Source organism: Zonotrichia albicollis, chromosome 22, assembly GCF_047830755.1.
Source record: "Zonotrichia albicollis isolate bZonAlb1 chromosome 22, bZonAlb1.hap1, whole genome shotgun sequence".
NCBI classification, from domain to species: Eukaryota; Metazoa; Chordata; class Aves; order Passeriformes; family Passerellidae; genus Zonotrichia; species Zonotrichia albicollis.
Genome location: NC_133840.1, coordinates 3,336,176 through 3,354,459, shown reverse-complemented (window position 1 = coordinate 3,354,459; position 18,284 = coordinate 3,336,176). Strand labels below are relative to the sequence as shown.

The 18,284-nt window shown below is 43.4% G+C and overlaps 1 protein-coding gene across 1 annotated transcript in view; it reads left to right on the top strand.

Moving 5' to 3' along the window:
• The window catches only part of ULK2 (unc-51 like autophagy activating kinase 2), a 37,396-nt gene extending 23,731 nt beyond the window's left edge, over nt 1-13,665 (top strand). Inside the window, exons 16-28 of the mRNA XM_005493540.4 lie at nt 517-654; nt 2,038-2,183; nt 2,412-2,492; nt 5,610-5,896; nt 6,003-6,196; nt 6,809-6,918; nt 7,732-7,884; nt 8,461-8,669; nt 9,912-10,090; nt 10,943-11,061; nt 11,403-11,560; nt 12,198-12,333; nt 12,423-13,665. Coding sequence (XP_005493597.1) covers nt 517-654; nt 2,038-2,183; nt 2,412-2,492; nt 5,610-5,896; nt 6,003-6,196; nt 6,809-6,918; nt 7,732-7,884; nt 8,461-8,669; nt 9,912-10,090; nt 10,943-11,061; nt 11,403-11,560; nt 12,198-12,333; nt 12,423-12,490 — 1,978 coding nt within the window. The 3' untranslated portion in view covers nt 12,491-13,665. The remainder of the gene's footprint in view (nt 1-516; nt 655-2,037; nt 2,184-2,411; nt 2,493-5,609; nt 5,897-6,002; nt 6,197-6,808; nt 6,919-7,731; nt 7,885-8,460; nt 8,670-9,911; nt 10,091-10,942; nt 11,062-11,402; nt 11,561-12,197; nt 12,334-12,422) is intronic.
• Nucleotides 13,666-18,284: the final 4,619 nt, after the last annotated feature.

Genomic DNA, 18,284 nt, shown 5'->3' with positions numbered 1-18,284 from the left:
TGTTCAGGTGTGTGGTTTGGCTCCCCCTGCCAGGGCTTGGATCTTACATTACATAACATGTTTTCCTGCTGCAAGTTCATGATGTCTCTGGGGATATCTCTGCCTGTGCTTTGGTGGCTTTTGTCCACATTCCAGCCCTGCTCTGAACTTCCTGTCCCTGGGTTTTCCTAGAACACTATTTTCAAGTGTGGTAAACACAGCAGGGCGGCTTGGCAGGGAGTCAGAGGGATCTGGAGATCTCAGTGATGTGTGACCAAGGGCTAAATCCCAGCTCTGTGTGATCCCAGGCAGAGCAGGGAAGGCAGGGAGAGCTGAACAGTTCCTGATCCTCCTCCGTGCAGCGTCGGAGCCGTGTTAGGACAAGCAGAGACCTCAGCAGGGAGCACAGCAGAAATTCCTTTACCTGCTTCCTAGATTTCCTCCAAATCCCTACAGTGCAATTCTGACAGAGTGAGACCTGCCTGCCTGTATTCATCTCCTGTTTCCATCTCCTGTCTCCACACCTTCCATCTCCAGGCACTGTCAGCCTTCCGTGTCCCCCCGCAGCGAGACGGCGCCGATCCCGGTTCCCACCCAGCTGCGCAACTACCAGCGCATAGAGCAGCACCTCTCCTCCACTGCCAGCCCCGTGGCCAACCCCCACGGCTCACCCAGGTGAGGATGGGCTTTTCAGCTCCTTTCTCTTGGCTCTGGTTGGTGTTTGTAGCCTGGAGGATGTCTCTGCTTTCTTGTTAATGTCATTTTTTTTTCTGCGCTAAAGAGATGTTTCGATGATAACAAATAAAAGCTCTTCACAATCTCAAGATTGTTGGATGGGCACTTGAAATATTTCATGAAAACAAATTGAGCTTGTTCTTTCACTCAAAATGCAGCCCAAGAAGGTAAAAAGATGAAGTCTTGCTTTTTTTGCTGCTCTTTGTGTATTGCATGGCATTACATCATGAACTGAAATGTCAGTAATAAGTTCTGGTTTGTTTTCACACATGTAGTGATGAGATGAACGCTTTGTTCTGTAGAATATCAAGGGAACAATTTTTGGCATGCCAGTTAACCAGCTTGTCTCATTACAGAGCTCTAGTGAGCCAGGCTTCTTCTCTGCCTTGTGCTCTACAAGATCAGGCTGGTGAAGGTCAAAGACTCATAAATAGACTGCTCAGAACTCTGGAGATCTTTACAAAAACAAAACCCAGGGTTTCTTACACATTTTTTCCAGGATCCCTGATTTGATTATAGCTGCTACATGCAGGGAAATGACTTTCCCTTAAATAATCTGTTTTCAGTTATCTGTATTCCAGACACAATATGAAAATTTTATGAGAATCTTTGCTGTTTAAAAAATGGGAATTTAAGCAATACTTGTATTGTAAAAGCAGTGCACCCCTGACAAAGGGGAGAAAATGATGCATCTGACTCTATGGATATCAGATATCATTAATTACTTTATTATACTATATTATTCTGTATTATACTATATTACACTGAATCTGCACAAGAACTCAACTGCCTAGAATCTTGTGACTGTCAGCTGACAGTCCTGACACACACACATGGATTCAATTGGTTAATGAATCAAAACACTCACACCAGAATCCAATCAAGCAAATTCTTTCAGGTAAATCATCTTTCTCAATGCATTCTGCTCGTTCCAAAACACAGCAGCAGTAAATGAGAGAAGAATTGTTTTTTTTCTTTCTCTGAGGTTCAGAGAATACGAATCCCAGAAAATCTTTGGGAAGTTGTGCTTTGCTTTTTTCTGTGAAGAGAAATGTGGCCACATACTTGGTTGGGAAATAAAAAAAATTGTTGACCAACTAAAGGAAGTCTGTTTTAGTGTTTTCCAGTTAACAGACTATTATGGCATTCAACATTTAAAAATGTGGTAACAAAGGGAATGAAACCTTGATTATTGTCATTATGGAAAGCTTAACTTCTTAGCTGAAACAGCAGCATTTCCTTTAAGTGATCAGACTCCTCAGGGGGATTCTGGAGCTTGTCTCAAGGAGAGCACAGTGTGTGTGAGCCCTGTTTTCCCTGCAGGGCCGGGGTGGTGAGGCGCTCCAACACCAGCCCCATGGGCTTCATGAAGATGGGCTCGTGCTCTCCTGTGCCAGCTGACCCTGCCCAGGCCGTGGGGCGCAGGCTGTCCACAGGATCTTCCAGACCATACTCTCCTTCACCACTAGGTAAGCACAGAAATGCTCAGCAATTTGTAAAGTTTTATCTGCAGTCGTTCAGAACTCTGATTCTTGCTTGAGATTAATCTTAAATCACAACCTGCCCAGCCAGGTCATGTGTGCAGAAATAATTTCTGTTAAATGGCTCACAGAAGTAAACTAACTAGGTTGTGAATTGTTTTAGCTTTGTAAGTGAAGTAGAAAGTGTAAATTCACTTTTTGGTTTTGTTTGCATAGTTGGAACCATACCTGAGCAGCTCGGGCACTGCTGTTGTGGACAACTCCAAGGACACGAATCAAGGAGTAGAAATTTCTCAGGTGAGTGACTTTGGACTGTCGCAAACATTTTTTCATAGAAATCTTTTCTTTCACATTTGTCCATCTTCTAGAAAACAGAACCCCAGAAGAAGAATGTAAACAATTGTTATCAGCTGCTGTGAAATGCAGCAGGTGTCCCTGTGATTGGCTCATCTTCCATGTGTACCATTAAAGGCCAATCACAGGAGCAGCTCAGGGACAGATTCCCTGCACACAGAACTTTGTTATTCATTCCTTCTATTCTATTCTTAGCTGAGCAGCTCTCTGCAACTTCTCTTCTTATTCTTTTTAGTGTAGTTATAACGTATTATATATCTTATATCAATAAATCAAGCCTTCTGATCAAGAAACAAAATTCTCGTCCTTCTCTCACCACAGTGACCGTCTAAAGTCACTGTAATATTGGACAGTGCAATCTGCATTATTTTGACAGAGCTTCTAGAGCATTTTGTGAAGGGGTAGGAGAGCTAACACACATTAGAATGGGTTAATAGGAGACACTGAGTTTTTGTGGAAAATGCCCATTTGTGGCCTGGTGACACCTTTACCCATAACTAATTCCCTACACAATAAAACAGCGACTGAAATTTCTTCTTCTCAAGATGGAAAAACAACTGTGATGAAACTGTCCTTAACCAGGGCTGGTTTATAATGAATGGTAGTAACATGCTTCTGAGAATCTGGTTTTGATAGACCAGCTCTGTCATGCCAGTTCTCAGAAAGGGAGGCAGAGCTGCCAGTGCACAGCGTGCAACACGTTTTCGTCATTCCCTTGGGAAATCGTTGGGATCTGATGTTGCTGTTGCTAAGCAGTCAGCAAGCTTTGCAAGTCATAAATCATCATGGCATGCCAGCAGGCAAAAAAAAGAAGATCAAGAAGAAATAGGACTTGAAGATGTTCTGAGACTGTTAAAGATGGAATTGCACTGTAATGCCAGAAGGGTTTGGTGTAAGAAAATGCAATTCAGCAACTTGTTCTGCTCTGTGCACATTTTGGGTGCATTTTCTTCTCTAGCTAAACTACCAGTTACACTTTTTATTTTGACTTTCTGTGATGTGATAATGAAACTGCATTGTGAGTTTTTCTCCTGTTTAAACACTTGTCCAAAACCATCTGGGCATGGTGGAGCCTTCACTTCTTTCAGTAGACATGTCTGGGAATGGTTTCATCCATATGGAATAACTTCTATGATGTGTCTCAAAAATTGCCTTGATAATTGCTGTGCCATTGGCTGGCTCAACAAAGGGAATGAGTGAATCCTTAGATATGAAATGGTGTCTTAAAAAGTGAGAAGGGGTGTGGGTGAAGAGAATACAAAGCACCGTGTTTGCTTTTCTTGTTGCAACTTTACTTTGGATAGAATTTTGTCAGGCTGTTGGTTTAGTGCCTTTTTTGCCAGTATCAAACTAACTTGCAACACACCACAGCAGTGTTTTTGTGGCTGGCAGGGGTTTTAATGTTTCATTCTTCATATGTTTTCTGCATTCTTTTTTTTTTCCTTCTTAGTTTCACTTCTTAATTTGAAATGACTGCAGTGGTATTTTTGTTTGTACAATACCACAAATTGCAGCAAGTCTGTCTCTCAGCATTTTAATGGCTGTGGGAAGCAGTTTTTTGCTTTGGGTGAGGTGAGGTCATCTGAACTGAGATTTTTCTAAGGACTGAAGATGTCTTTCGTAATGGAGCTCCTGAACTAATTGGGCTGTTCTTGCTGCCAGTGGCAGCAGAGGACACACTTTTAATTCAAGAGCTTTCCCTGGGGTGCCAACAACACTGGAACAGTAACTAGTGAGATTTCAGACTGATCTAAAACTACAGGTGAAGACTTTCCAGTGCTGTGAGACAGACAAGCAGAGGGATTTCAGGCAAGCACATTCTTGGCTGGAAAATTAATGAGAAATAGACTTGATCCCTCTGCTGGAGCTGCAGGCAGACAGAGTGTTCTGAAACACGCTGCCTAATGGAGGGGAATGAAATCAAGATGAAGTAGCTCATATTCAAAATCCAACTAGCAAAAACATGGACTTAAGAAGGCTGAAAGATGTGTTGTAACAGCTGGGCACTTTCCTGAGCAAACTGCAAGAAGTTTGGGGTGGTTTTTTTGAGCAGACATTTATTAAATGAAGCCTCTCTCAGAAGATTCTCATGGCCAGCTTTAAAAAACCTCAAGTTGTATGGTTCAGTTTTTCCCTCTTTCTTTTTTTTTTCCTTAAAACATGAGTGAACCTCACTTCAGTGTCAGTTCTTGGAGGTTGCAGGCAGGCATTTTCTCTGGGAAGCTGTGGCCACAATGCTGAAGTGTGATGTGTTGTTTGTAACTTTGCACAGTTCCTTAAAAACATACACCTTATAAAAACATACACCAGGAACAGAACATTTCATCAAATTTCAGGCCTCATTTTGAAAGAGGAGAGTCATCTTTAAGTAGGTGAGGTGTTGATAAATACAGTTATTTCCCCAAAGCTCTCTGTTTAAATGATAACTTAGAGCTCTCCCATTTGCTTTAGGAGAAGCTGCACTCGTACCTAAGTGTGGACTTCCTCTGTCAGCTTTGAAACAAGATTGTCTGACAGACTAAAAAGTAAACAACTGCTCAAAGTCATGTCCCCAAACTGTTCCATCTGAATAATTTGGTTCTTTTTAGTTCCTGGTTTTCTTGCAGGAACATGAGCTGCCTTTGTCTGTAAATGAAGCCATTGCACACAAAACAAGTCATTAACATGCAATGTCCCATTCACACTCTTGTTTGCAAGAAAATCATTCCAGGCCTTGAGAACCTCTCTTCAGCTTTGGATTTCAGTGCTGGTTGTGCCATTCCTGCTGAATCCAACCACTTTATTTGTCTTGGTGCAGGTTGCCAGATGTTGTGCAGCTGCCAGAACAGCTGTCAGCCTGAAATTGTGCCCATTTGGCAGCTTGGAGGTCTCATCACTGTGGTGTAGCAATAGTTCAAATAATCCATGGGCCAAATCCATTCTCCTTGCTGTCTAGTGAGCTAATGATCAAACACATCTCAATATTTGCAGTTTAATGTTGTTCTCTGGAATTTTGAGCTTTATCAATATATTTTGCAAGCGCTGCAAGTAGAATTTTACCTTTTTGTTTATTCTCCACAGGTTCTCCTGTGCCACCATCTCAGTCCCCACAGTCCCTTCTGATGGGAGCCAGGTTGCAGAGTGCTCCTACTCTCACAGATATCTACCAGAACAAGCAGAAGCTCAGAAAGCAGCATTCAGACCCAGTTTGCCCATCCTATGCTGGCTATGGGTACAGTCATTCTCCACAGCCAAGCAGGCCAGGCAGCCTGGGGACATCCCCCACCAAGCACATGGGATCCTCTCCCAGGAGCTCAGACTGGCTCTTCAAAACCCCCCTGCCCACCATCATCGGCTCTCCCACCAAGGTTTGTTCCATTTCCAATCCCCAGCCACACACTGCCTGAAAACAAGAATATTTCAGGGCTCTAACTTTGATTTTTTTGTGTGTTTTCTTGCTTTTGATTCTTAAAGGCAACAGCTCCTTTTAAAATCCCTAAAACTCAAGCATCCTCCAACTTGCTGGCTCTGGCAAACCGCCAGGGCTTGGCTGAAACGCCGCTGCAGCCTAAAGATCTCACTGAGCCAAGGGACTTCAGCCACTTCCACTCCAGCCAGGCAGCTGACAAACAGGCAGGAGAGCAGCACAGCAAAACCACCTTTGGCAGGTAGGCACTGCCAGGAACAGAGCATTCATCAAATTTCAAGCTGAATTTTGAAAGAGGAAAGGATATCTTTGAGTAAATGAGGTGTTTATACAAGATATATCGCCAAAACTCTCTGTTAAAATGATATTTTAGAGCTCTCCCATTTGCTTTAGGAGAAACTTTGCATGCCTGGGCAGCAGAACTGCACACAGCAACTCTCAGAGGGTGAAAAAGCTGAGAGGGGATGCTGAGGTTTGGTGTGAGCAACAGAAACATTTTGTACTGGCTATAAATATAGCAGAGACTTCCTGGAGCACTTTGTGTTGCTGTCTAGTTCCCTTTTGTTTTGATTAGCTGAATCTGGAATTTCATTACCTCTGTAAAGCCTGTAGAATTTTTCCTTGAAAATATCTATGGCAAAATTTGCAATATAAATTTTTCAAGAGGAAAAGGTCTCTTTATTTTTATGGTTTGCTCTATTTTAGAAGATCCATGGTAACAAGCAAAATTTCAATACTTGTTGAAAAATTCTCTGTAGTAAATACCAAGAATCTTAGTTATCCTTAGTTGCAAGTTGGATGATATTCCTGAATAACCTTTTTTTTTTGGGAATTGATGTGTTTTCCTGTCCAGGTCTGTTAGTACTGGGAAGCTGTCAGATCAACAGGTAAAAACCACCCTTGGGGGCCAGTTGTACCAAGGCAGCACAGACAGCCTCAACACAGAGAGGCCAATGGATACAGGTGAGGATCAGAGTGATGAATCCAAGCCTTTTTTCCCTGTGCCTGGGTTTTTATGGAATGCCAGCTGGATCACAGCTCTGCTTCCAGCTTGCAGGATTGGTTCTGACAATTTTTAGCCACAGCACAGAAGGCTTTTTTTAATGTTTAAGGGGATCTGTTCCATTTCTTTAGCATAGCTTTAAAAATAAGTGAGACAGGAAAATACTCATTTCTGTGCTAAACACAGAAATATCTGACTGCCTGTGCTGGCTGGAGGGGTTTGGGATTTTCTGGTTTGGTTTTATTTTTAATTTAGCATTTGTGGCTTTTCATTTTCCACCTTGATTTCATATGAAAGCAAATTTATGTAACCCTGGGTGTTTGGTTGGGTTTTTTCTCCTCCTCCCTGAGTTTGTCCCTTGCCACCACCAGAAGTTCTCCCTTCTGAGCAGGTGGAAGGAGCTCTGCACACAGGGCTGGTCTTTAGCCTCCAGACCTGGCACAATCTGCCTTTAGAATTTTTCTGCTTTATCTTTTGCTGCAAAACTGACATCTTCAGGCTCTCAGGGAGTCTCTGTTGCTCTTTTCTGGGTGAGAGTAGAACACTGAGGTATTGAAAGTAAAAATACACATTAAGTGCACCTTGACTGTCTGTGTCTCACCAAGATTGTCCACTCAGCTTCTTTTATTTCCTGTGAGAACTTCTAACTTAGTCCAGGGCTTGGATCTGCATCAAAGCACATTGTGTTGCAGTGCTCCAATTTGCTGCATGTAATTACTTCGTGGTGTGATTACATGGAATAAGGAGTGACTTGCTGAAATGTTCTCTCCCAGCTCCAGCAGGAGCCTATGGAATTGCAATGGCAACTCCATCCATGGCGAGTGGGGCGAGTTCTCGGGCTGTCATGTTCACTGTGGGGTCCCCTCCAAGCAGTGCCACCCCTCCCACCTGCACCCACATGGTGCTCAGAACCAGAACCACCTCAGGTAAGGCTTTCCTGGCATTTGTGTGGACATTTCTCAAAGGCAGCACTTGGGCTTGTCCAATTCTGGGGCCTGATAGCTACCCTGGAAAGTAGAGATTAATATCAGATGGTTTCTGCCTTTTTCCCCCAAAGAGAGTCAAAGGCACAGATTTACAATCCAGCTGTGAGTAACCTCCTGTGTACACAGCTTTACTCCCTCACTGGGAGTGTGATCTCCATGGCAAAGGTGGAGAGGGAAAGTCAGAATTCTGATTTTTGCCTGCTGCCATGCTTTGTCCCAGAAGCAGCACACCAGGGGTGGGAGCTGCCTGCAGTTTGGCAAGATCCAAATGTCAAATATCAAAGAGCTCAAGGTGAAGGGTTCAGGTGGGCAGTGCAGTCCTTGTCAGCCATGAATCCAGAGCTTTAGGAATTGTCACTGTTGTTACAGCTCAGCCTCTGCACTCCCTGCAGGGCCATGCAGGATAGTGAGGAGAGACTCCATGGGGTCTCTGTGCTGGCTCCTCCTGTGTCCCTTGCTGTCACCCCCAGCCCCAGGGCTGGATCAGACTGAATTTGTGTGTTATTTTTCTTGCAGTGGGATCCAACAGCTCTGGAGGGTCCCTGTGCTCCACCAGTGGCCGTGTGTACATGGGCTCTCCTCCTGGCATCTACATGGGCTCCTCTCCCCCGGGGGCTGAGGCAGCTCCCAGTCTGAAGTACATCCCCTATGGCACTTCCCCTCCCAGCCTAGAGGGATTTATCACTTTTGAAGCTCCTGAATTGCCTGAGGAAACTTTAATGGAGGTATAGAATCAATCATTTCATGTTTTCTAATGTGTGATGTTGCTGGTACAGATGTGGTAAATCAGGGTTGCTCCATGTGCTTTGTCATTTCCTCTGTGCTGTTTCACTTGTTGGTTTTTATGTTTAGTATCTTGGAAATATTGCTGGATCAGTAGTTGCCAGTTTCTCTTAGGTAGTTATTGCTGGCATTTGATGTGTTTGAATTGGTAACCAGAGGAACATGTTTGCTTTTGTCCCCCAGAGCCTCCCAGAGAGGGCTCTGTTCATGCCAGTGGCTGTGGGTGCTGACAGTAACAAACCCCTCTGGGCATTTCATTCCTGCCTCAGTCAGGGAATTACTTCAATCCCACTTGTGGGAAGACTGTCCTATATTTTTTTAGGATGTGTGGGGGAGTGACACTTTAAAAACACAAATTGGGGTGGTCTTTCACCAGAATGCTATTCTTGGAGTGTACATTTCTCCAGACAGATTGCTGTTCTGGTTTCTCATTCACATCTTGCTGGAAGGTGTTTATGTCCCTATTGAATATCTCTTATAACATGAATGCTTACCAGTACACTCTGTTCTTCCCACAGATAGAATTTTAAATGCATTTAGACCTCTATTATTAATTAAAATATTATAAACATTGCTAAGATATGTTTGATTCATTTTGGAGGCTTCTTTTTGAGGAGGAACTCTGCATGTGTTCTGTGTGTTTTACTGACAGAGCAGCACTCAGTTGTTCACTCCAATTGAAAATTTTAGTCTAAAGTGTAAACTTTGATAACAGCCACCTTTTAACACAATTTAATTCCAGAACCAAGTGTAAATTAGAGTGAGGCAGATCAGTTCTTTTGTAGGTATTAAGTCTATTACATAATAAAAGCCAAATGTTACTCCTGGCTCTTCACAAAAGTGCCAAGCATACTTTTGTGTTGCTGATAATAAAATAAGTAATTTGTCCAACTTGTGATTCCTTTAGTTCCTCAGGTTTCAACACAGAACTCCATGTACCAATTCCTTTGGCTTTGTTGAAAGACTCTTTAGCTATAAGCTACAATATCTTGAATTCATTAACAAAGAACAAGTTCAGATCTGTTGGGGCCCATTTGGTTCTGTCATCCCTAATGCTGCCTCTAGCACAATGTGATTCCTGCACAGAACTGACATAACAAGAAATCTTGAAGTGATTAACAAGAGTTTTAAACATGGCTGATGGCTCAGAGTGGTTAAATTGCTGTCATCTCTCCCTGTGCCAGAGAGAGCACACAGACACCCTGCGCCACCTGAACATGATGCTGACATTTACTGAGTGTGTCCTGGATCTGACAGCAGTGAGAGGGGGCAACCCAGAGCTGTGCACTTCTGCTGTGTCACTGTACCAGATCCAGGAGAGCATCGTTGTGGATCAGATCAGCCAGCTCAGCAAGGAATGGGGGTGAGTTTGCAGTCAGATGGAGAATTAGTCAACATCCAACACTTAAAATGTATTGAAACTCTGCCCTTGTTGCTGGGAGTGATTGTTTTCCTGTAGAGAATCTTTATAGGACTTTTTTAACACTAAAGACAGATCAGAAAGAGCAAAGATTAAAATATTTTTTTCTGTTCTGCCACTTTTCTGGGGAAAGTGTTGAGCTCAGGCTTGAGGTCAGCAGTTCATTTCTGAGCAAGGAAAATTATGTACCAGCTTCTTGCAGATCTGAGCCCTCATCCCTTCCTGTTGTCTGAAGGCTTGAGGTGGAGTTTGGGAGGGGAGAAGAAGTGTCCAAATTTGGATTCACTGGAAAAAACAGTCAGCCCTAATACAAAATCAAAAGCAAGGAAAAATATGAGAAGTTTGAAGTGGTGGGAAAGGGCAGTTCTACTTCCTGCCTTCTTCCTGAAGTAATAAAAACCCAACAGAAAACCCCTGTCAAGTGTTTGCTTTTCACAACTGAGAATTCCAGGGGGATAGGAAATGAAAAGTACACCCTGTCCCTTGTGGTGAGACACTGACCTCGGGCAGAGTCCCCACAAATAAGTGCTCCTTTCTCAAATGTCTGCATTTCAAGCAGTTTGTCTTTGCTGCTGCAGCTCCTCAATGAGCAGATGTCCCCTCACCCCATGACAGAGTGTTTGTGAAGGGAAGGGAGGGGTGGAGCTGCATTTTAAACATCTGTCTGCCTTTTCTGCTGTTGCTGGCTCCTGTGGGGTGTTGTGATTAAAAAGTGATGTCTGTCCCTGGCTTGAATGCATTCAAAAAAGATATTTTGATGCATAAATTACTTTTTTTTTTTCCTTTTCTCCCTAGACAAGTGGAGCAGCTGGTGTTGTATATGAAAGCTGCCCAGTTACTGGCATCTTCTCTGCATCTTGCCAAAGCACAGGTCAAATCTGGCAAACTGAACCCATCCACTGCTGTTAAGCAAGGTAGATGCAACATCATCTAATTTGCTTTGCTTGTGAATTTTCTTTGCTGATACATCACTCAGAAAGCTGAAGTTGCAACCTTTGTTTTGTTTTTCTTCTCTGCAGGAGAACTGTAGATATGTAGAATTGCACAACTCTCATAGTAAACAGCCAGAAACAGTTAGGAAATGGGTATTCATTAACTTGAAATGGAAATTATGTGATAGATACTCGAGTCATAGAAGTGGTGGAGTAAATAAACACTAAAACTACAAGTTTAAACAAGTTTACTTTGCAAAGTTGAACTTAGACTAAATTGTTTAGATTTTATTTTTTTTAATTTCTTCTTACCTTTCTCCCAGTTGTGAAAAGCCTCAATGAGAGATACAAATTCTGTATTGGAATGTGCAAAAAATTGACAGAAAAGTTGAATCGTTTCTTCTCAGACAAGCAAAGGTTCATTGATGAAATCAACAGTGTGACTGCAGAGAAACTCATCTACAACTGTGCTGTGGAAATGGTGAGTCCCTCCTCTTCCCTGAACTCAGGAATTGCTGCCTTCTCTCACAGATCTCTTCTACATAGCCAGAAAATGGAATTGATCTTTTCAGTGACCACAAAGCAAAGTGAACTGCTTTAGTGATGAGAGGGAATTCTTGTGTCACACAAAAGATTCTGACAGATGTTGTGCTTAACCCTGATAATGGTGGTGCTGTGTACAATTAATTCATTTCTTTACAAGAGAATGCAGGTGTTAGAATGAGCATATTTATTCATATCAAAAAGTGCTTTCATAGATTTTTTTTGTGCAGAATATTCTCACAATTCATTTCTTTACAAGAGAATGCAGGAGGAAGAATGAGCATATTTATTCATATAAAAATGCTTTTATGATTTTTTTTGGTGCAGAATATTCTCACAGAACAGGTGCTGTTAGAATCTGTGTCAGATTCTGGGTCAGAATCACAGAATGGTTTGGAAGAGACCTTAAAGATCATCCAGTTCCACCTTTGTTTTGTTGTCTTAATTACAACAACACATAAGCTAAATCAAAGCTGAAAAATAGTTTCTAAATGACACTTTTAGGGGATTAATTCTGAGTTTTTCATTTTGCTGCCTGCCTAATGGAGTTTGTGGCACTGTCTGACTGATTGCAGGTGCAGTCAGCAGCTCTGGATGAGATGTTCCAGCAGACTGAGGATATCACATATCGATACCACAAGGCAGCCCTGCTGCTGGAGGGACTGACTAAAATCCTGCAAGACCCTGCAGATATAGAAAATGTACACAAGTGTAAGTTCAGCTGAATCATGAAAATCACATGGAATGAATTCATTGTAAAATAAGTCTGGTGATCACCTGTGTTGTGCCTCTCTCTGCAGATAAATCCAGCATTGAGCGAAGGCTTTCTGCACTCTGCTACAGCACAGTGGCTGTGTATGAGCAGTAGGAATATCCTGAGGACCAGATGGTGTGAACATAAGGGACCACATCAGTGATACTGCACTTTTTTCACTACAGCTTCATTGTTGTCCTTGTTCTGCCCCATGTGGAAGATGATTCTTACATTTCTGTGGTGACTACCAAAGAAACAGCAGCGTATTCAAAGAGGAGAAATTCCAAAAGTACACTTGCCTTACCAATCCAGCAGCTCCTTTTCCTTCCTAGCAACAGAATTTAAAAGAATCTCTCTTCACATTTCAAACTGATCCTTGTAGTGTGCTTTGAACTTGAATGATCAGGGGTTGTTGTTTTTCCCTCGCGAGGTTTTCAGAGAGCGGATCCTTCTGCATCAGGTACAAAAAAAAGACATTTCCCTCAGAAGATTCCCTCAAGAGTTTTTAAAGCTGTTCAGTAAAATGTGGCTGAGTGAATTTGGGAAACCCTAACCATGTGCAAGTGCTGCTTGAAGCTTTTTGGGGCTCAGCTGCCTTGTCTGGAGCTCACCTGTTGTACACATGGCTCAGGTTGTCATATGAAGGGATGGCAAACACGCTCTTACCCAGGGGAAAAGTGGGGATGGAAAAAATTCCCTCCATCTGTGCAAAATCCCCAGGGGGTTTTCAGCTGATGTGGATACTATTTGATGATCTTCTTCCAAAATATTTTGTTTTGCACTAATTTACTAAAGCAACTGTATATTCATTTTTGAAGAACTATATTAAAAAAAAAAAAAATCTAGAGAAAGAAGGCACAATGGACTTGGCTGAATTTCATTTCAGTGTACATAAAATTCTTTTCAGAATTTCAAATGTAGCTTCTAGAAGACTTTCAAACAAACTGTGTAAAAACTTGTATTCATGTGAACCTTTCCATTTTATACCTATTTGTCTAATACTTGAGTAACTACTGCTCTGGACTTTCTCAGTAATAGCAATGTTGAGTTGCTGGTTGTTTGCTTTTTCTATAGATTTGGTTGCATCTTTTGTTGTGCATGCAATATGTGCATTAATGCCTGCAGTCTTTAGGGGTGTAATGACAGTTCTCTGTAGTTTGTTTCTTGGGCAGTATTACAATAAATACTGTAAACTGAAAGGTTCTGCAAGGAACCATGCAAAAAAAAAAAAAAACTTTTTAAAAAAAACAAACCAGAAAATAATGTTGTGGTTTGAGATGCTGATAAAATGATGTAGGATCGCTACAAATAGAGTGTGTGAAAAATCAGGATTATTTTGTGTGCATTTTGGGGGAGAGGTGGGAAGCTTCATTTAGCCTTATAGGCATTGTCATTTCAAGCATCCCATGAGATCATCAGGACAGCGATTTGCAAAGTATTTGGGCAGATCAGCTTCTCTGGAAATGGTTCCTATACTTTGTTTTTGGGACTTTTTTTGTTACTCAACTGCTTGAATACTTGAATAAACCATTCTCCAGGACAAAATCATTTTAATCCTCTTAAACACAGTGGTCTGAACTATTTGACAAAGTTGTACAGGGCTTACACATCAAAATATTGTTTCAGTGTTGGGATAACCATGTGTTTCCTTTACTTTGACAGAGTAATGTACTTTTTACCTTATTTATCTGTATGAAATTCCAACAGTTAATTTGAAAGTGTTTGTTTATATAATGTTTGTATTTTTAGGTCTTTAATACGGTGTTTCTACCTCTCCTTTGTAATTGCATGCATTATTCTTGGAACTAGGTAATAACTCACGGAACTGTTGCGTAATAGCCTTTTTATTATGGCCTGTATAAATGTATATTAAGGTAAAAATAAATACTGACACTAGAAGTGTTTCTATGGTACAACTGAGTTTCTGTGTCTCTGTGACCAGAGGTGTTAAATTTAGGAAAAAATCTTTACTTGCCTGGCTAAAGAAGCTGCTGAACATTTGCTGAATGTTCCCCCCAGCAGGGCAGGATGGGGCAGCATCCTTGAGTTCTTTATCTCTGGATAGCTCAGGCACAAATTGTCCCTGAGTTTGTTTTTCTCTGGCTTTTGCAAGACAATTTACCCTGCTGCTTTTTTTTTTTTAATTTCAATTTTTTTTAAACTTGGATTGGAAGACAAAAATGCTAAGTAGGATCCTGGGTAACAGCTGTATGATCTCTCAACAAGGTGCTTATTTGTTGCCTCTAGCAAAGGGGAGCTGTTGGGGCTGCCAGAACAGCAAATACAGAGCTAATTGACAAAAGCTGGCAGGAAGTTACAATTTCTATCCAAAGTTGACAGAAAATGGGCTTTGTTCACCTCACAGCCTGTGCCCTCTGCCCAGCTGAGATATGCTGTGTGGATATTGTATTTTTGAGCTGTGCTATCAAATCTTCCCCAATTTATTATTAAAAACCTCTCCACTTGTGAGTGGCACATAAAGAGGATGAGGAAGGAGTGAGCTGGGAATGCTAATGATATGTCTGAGCCTGAGTCTAGGAACAAAGCAACAGCTTTAATGCACAAGTCTAGGAGATAGGCTGCTTTTCTCAGGAACTCACTGGGTTTTGTTGGTTTTCTTTCTTTCCTTTCAGGATTCAAGCTCATTCTCCTTCCCCTCTTGCCAGCAAGGCTACAGCTGCACAAACAGGAGGAGAAGAAAAGGGCTATTCTTGCTGGCTGTTTTCAGGAGGAGGAGGAGACCAATGTCCATGGCCTGTCTTTCTGCATAAACTCATTCCACAAAGATCCTGAAGCTGTCCTCTGTCTTTGGCTCTCCGTGCTCAACAGCAGGTGCTAGTTTTTAAAAAATACTTTTTTTTCCCCCTAGCCTTTGAAAGATAGAACTTGAAAGGAGAGATTTGCTGGGCTTTTCTAGCTCAGCTCTCCAGCATCTCCTTGAGTGTTCTGCTCTTGCTCCACTCTGTCCATTTTATAAAATGTCAGCTGAAAAATCGAAACCACTTTTTGATTCTGACATTTGCTGCTTTTCATAAGCAATAAGTTGAACTCTCAACCCTTCCTCTGACACAGAGGAGGAAATCCTGTTAATTTAACTTGCAACTTAAGATGCTACAAGTTATTCCCATGAGCATTTTGAGGAGGGAGGTGTTGCTGGGACTGCCTGGGTTTTGCATAGTTCTTGCTGTTATCTTGTACAGCTACATCAAATTATTATCCCATCACCTCAGGGTTCAGAGGCAATAACTTGTGATTCCTCCATGTCCCAGGGCTGTGCCCAGCTACACCAAAAAGGGAAACTTGCTTTTCATCTGGAGCAGGGAAAGCTGGATCCTGCTGCTTCCAAAGCTTGTTGAGGCTTTGAAATTCAGATAGGCTGGCTTGTGACCTGCCTTGTGACCCACCTCCTTTTGGATTCCTGCTTCCTGTCATATTTTGGGAGACTTTTTATTTAAATTTTGATCTTTTGGCTGCTCTGAGCTCTGCTTGCCACTATCTTTTTTGACAGTCCTGGGTGCCTTTTAAGTCTTTAAGCAAATCTCTGTTCACCCTGAACTTCCTCATCCGACCTGAGCTGTGCTCCTGGCTGTGGCTTTTCCCAGCTGGCCCCCACAGCTCCTCCTTTTTGCAGAGGAGTGGAGTCCATCAGGGTCACCCCTTTCCTGAGGCCTCCAAGTCAGCTGGAGCCCAGCTGAAGGAAGCCTTGGCACTGCTCTTTGGGACAAACACCTTTTCAAAAGGCTTTTGTGCAGGGCAGGCTCCCCCCTCCTGGCTGCCTGCAAGCCAGCCGAGTGCCAGTGGGGCTGTTGAGTCTTGTTGCAGCCCTTGTGCCAATCATTCCCATTGTTTGTTTGTGTCCCTTTCACATTTTCCATGGCCTGAACTCTGTCCACAATGCAGCCCACAGACCAGGGCTGTGTGTCACACAGTATCTCCTTCTGGCAAATGTGAGATCAGCCCCAGCTTTCAAAACAAGTGATGCCACGAATGAACTGAGCTGCATTATTCCTGTAGGTTCCTCAAAAACCTCTCCCTGTTGTTCATCTTCTGCACCACTTTTATGGTTGAGTGCTGTTTGGGTTTGGGATCTGGCTGGGTTATGTGACTTCCAGAAAACATTTGGAATTTGGGACTAGGCAGACATTTAAGCAGAGACTAAGGATTGTATTGAAAACCTGAAGTTGTGTGAGTGTGGTGTGTCAGCTAAAAGGACATGTATTGATCAGCTGCGTTATGTGGTGGACTCTTGAAACCAAATACTGCACAGTTTATCTTCCAAACCAAAGTCCTCCTCTCCCAGGCTCTGCTGGGTGCTTTTGGAAGCACAAAGGGCTGCTCCCCAGGGCAGGGCAGCCTGTCTGATTGCTGTTAATTGACTCCAAAGGGGGGTGAGGGCTACAAGGAGTGAGGGGAGGGGGGGAATCTTGAGCTCAGCTTCTCAATAAAACACCTCTTGATGCTGTAACTACAGATTAGAGCTCCCCCAGCACTGCTCACCTCCCAGTTCCTCTGGAGTTCCATTGCTTTCCCATAAATAGCTCCCTTTATTGTTTCTTAGTGATTGAGTTAAAATAGCAAACACTGCCAGCTCCCAGGCGTGGGGAGCACGGGGTATTCCTCTGTCTCACTCAAGATCCCACACTTCCCTGAAATCCTCCTGTCTCACCCAGCTGAGACTCTGCAATGCTAAAAAAGCCTCTCAGCCTTGTTCCCTGTCCCCAGCTGGCCAAAAGATGTCCCTGACAAGGACCAAAAGGGACTCTCTGCCAGGATGCTGCCTCATTTCTGCAAAGGTTTATCCCCACAGACCACTGGGATAACTGGGAGCTGGGATATTTGCTTCCAGCCTGTGCTGCCAAGTACAAGCAGCACTGTTGTGACATGAAAACCCCTCTGGGCTGATGGGTGAGAATTTTACAAGCTCTGGAGAATCCATCCACCTCCCTGCTCGTGCTGCCAGCCTGGGTGGGTGCAGTGCAGCACCGTTGCCCCAGGCACAGTGTAATGCTCCATGCTGACAGCTCAGGCTTCTACTCAGATTTCAGCACCACTAATCCTCATACAAATTCCCTTGAGCCTGCACAGAGCTCCAACCCCCTGTGCCTGCAAGGATGCTGACAGGATAACGGGGAGCATTTCCATCAGACAACGGTCCTGTGAGGAACATTCCTGCTTCCACCCATGGTTTCTTCAATGCAAACTCAGCTTTTCTCCTTACACCACCGGGAAGGGCCCTGTCAAGGCCAGCCTGTTTTTCCTTCTCATGTTGCCTCCTGCACACAAGTTTTAGCAGTTGCTCATGTCATTCTTCTCCACAGCAGGGTGTTTACTGCTGAGATTTGTGCTGCAGCTTGTGAAATGCTGAGCCACAGCCCAGGAGGTGTTAGTGAAGCCAGCTGACCGCAAAAGCCAACCTTGGTGTTTGGGGGGATTGGTGGTTCTGCACAATCTGAGGCCAAAAGGCACTCCCAGCTTCAGAGGGCTGTGTTGATACGGGAAAATGGGATTAAACTTTGCAGAAGGGGTGCTCTGTGCTGGGAGCCCACATCACCTGGGTAGGAAGACCCAGGTGCCAGCCCTGTGTGCTAAGGAGGTGCAGCAGGCACGGATTTAGTGGGGTACAGCTGCAGCAGCAAAGGTGCTGGGTACATCGAGTCACGAGAGGCAGCGTGTAACAACCTGCACACAATTTTAAATAATCACCGTGCTTTTCCTAGAACAAGTTGTGGCAGGTCTATTTTTAACCGGAATGTGCCCAACCTTGCCCGGGCTCCTTTCTCCGCGTTTTTTCTGGCTCGCTTCCCACAACACGACTGTATCAAGGTTAATTGGACCCGAACAGCACCTGCCCGGCTTCGCTGCCCCTCAGCGACAGGAGGCCGCTGGCATGGCAGGGCCAGCCCCGCTC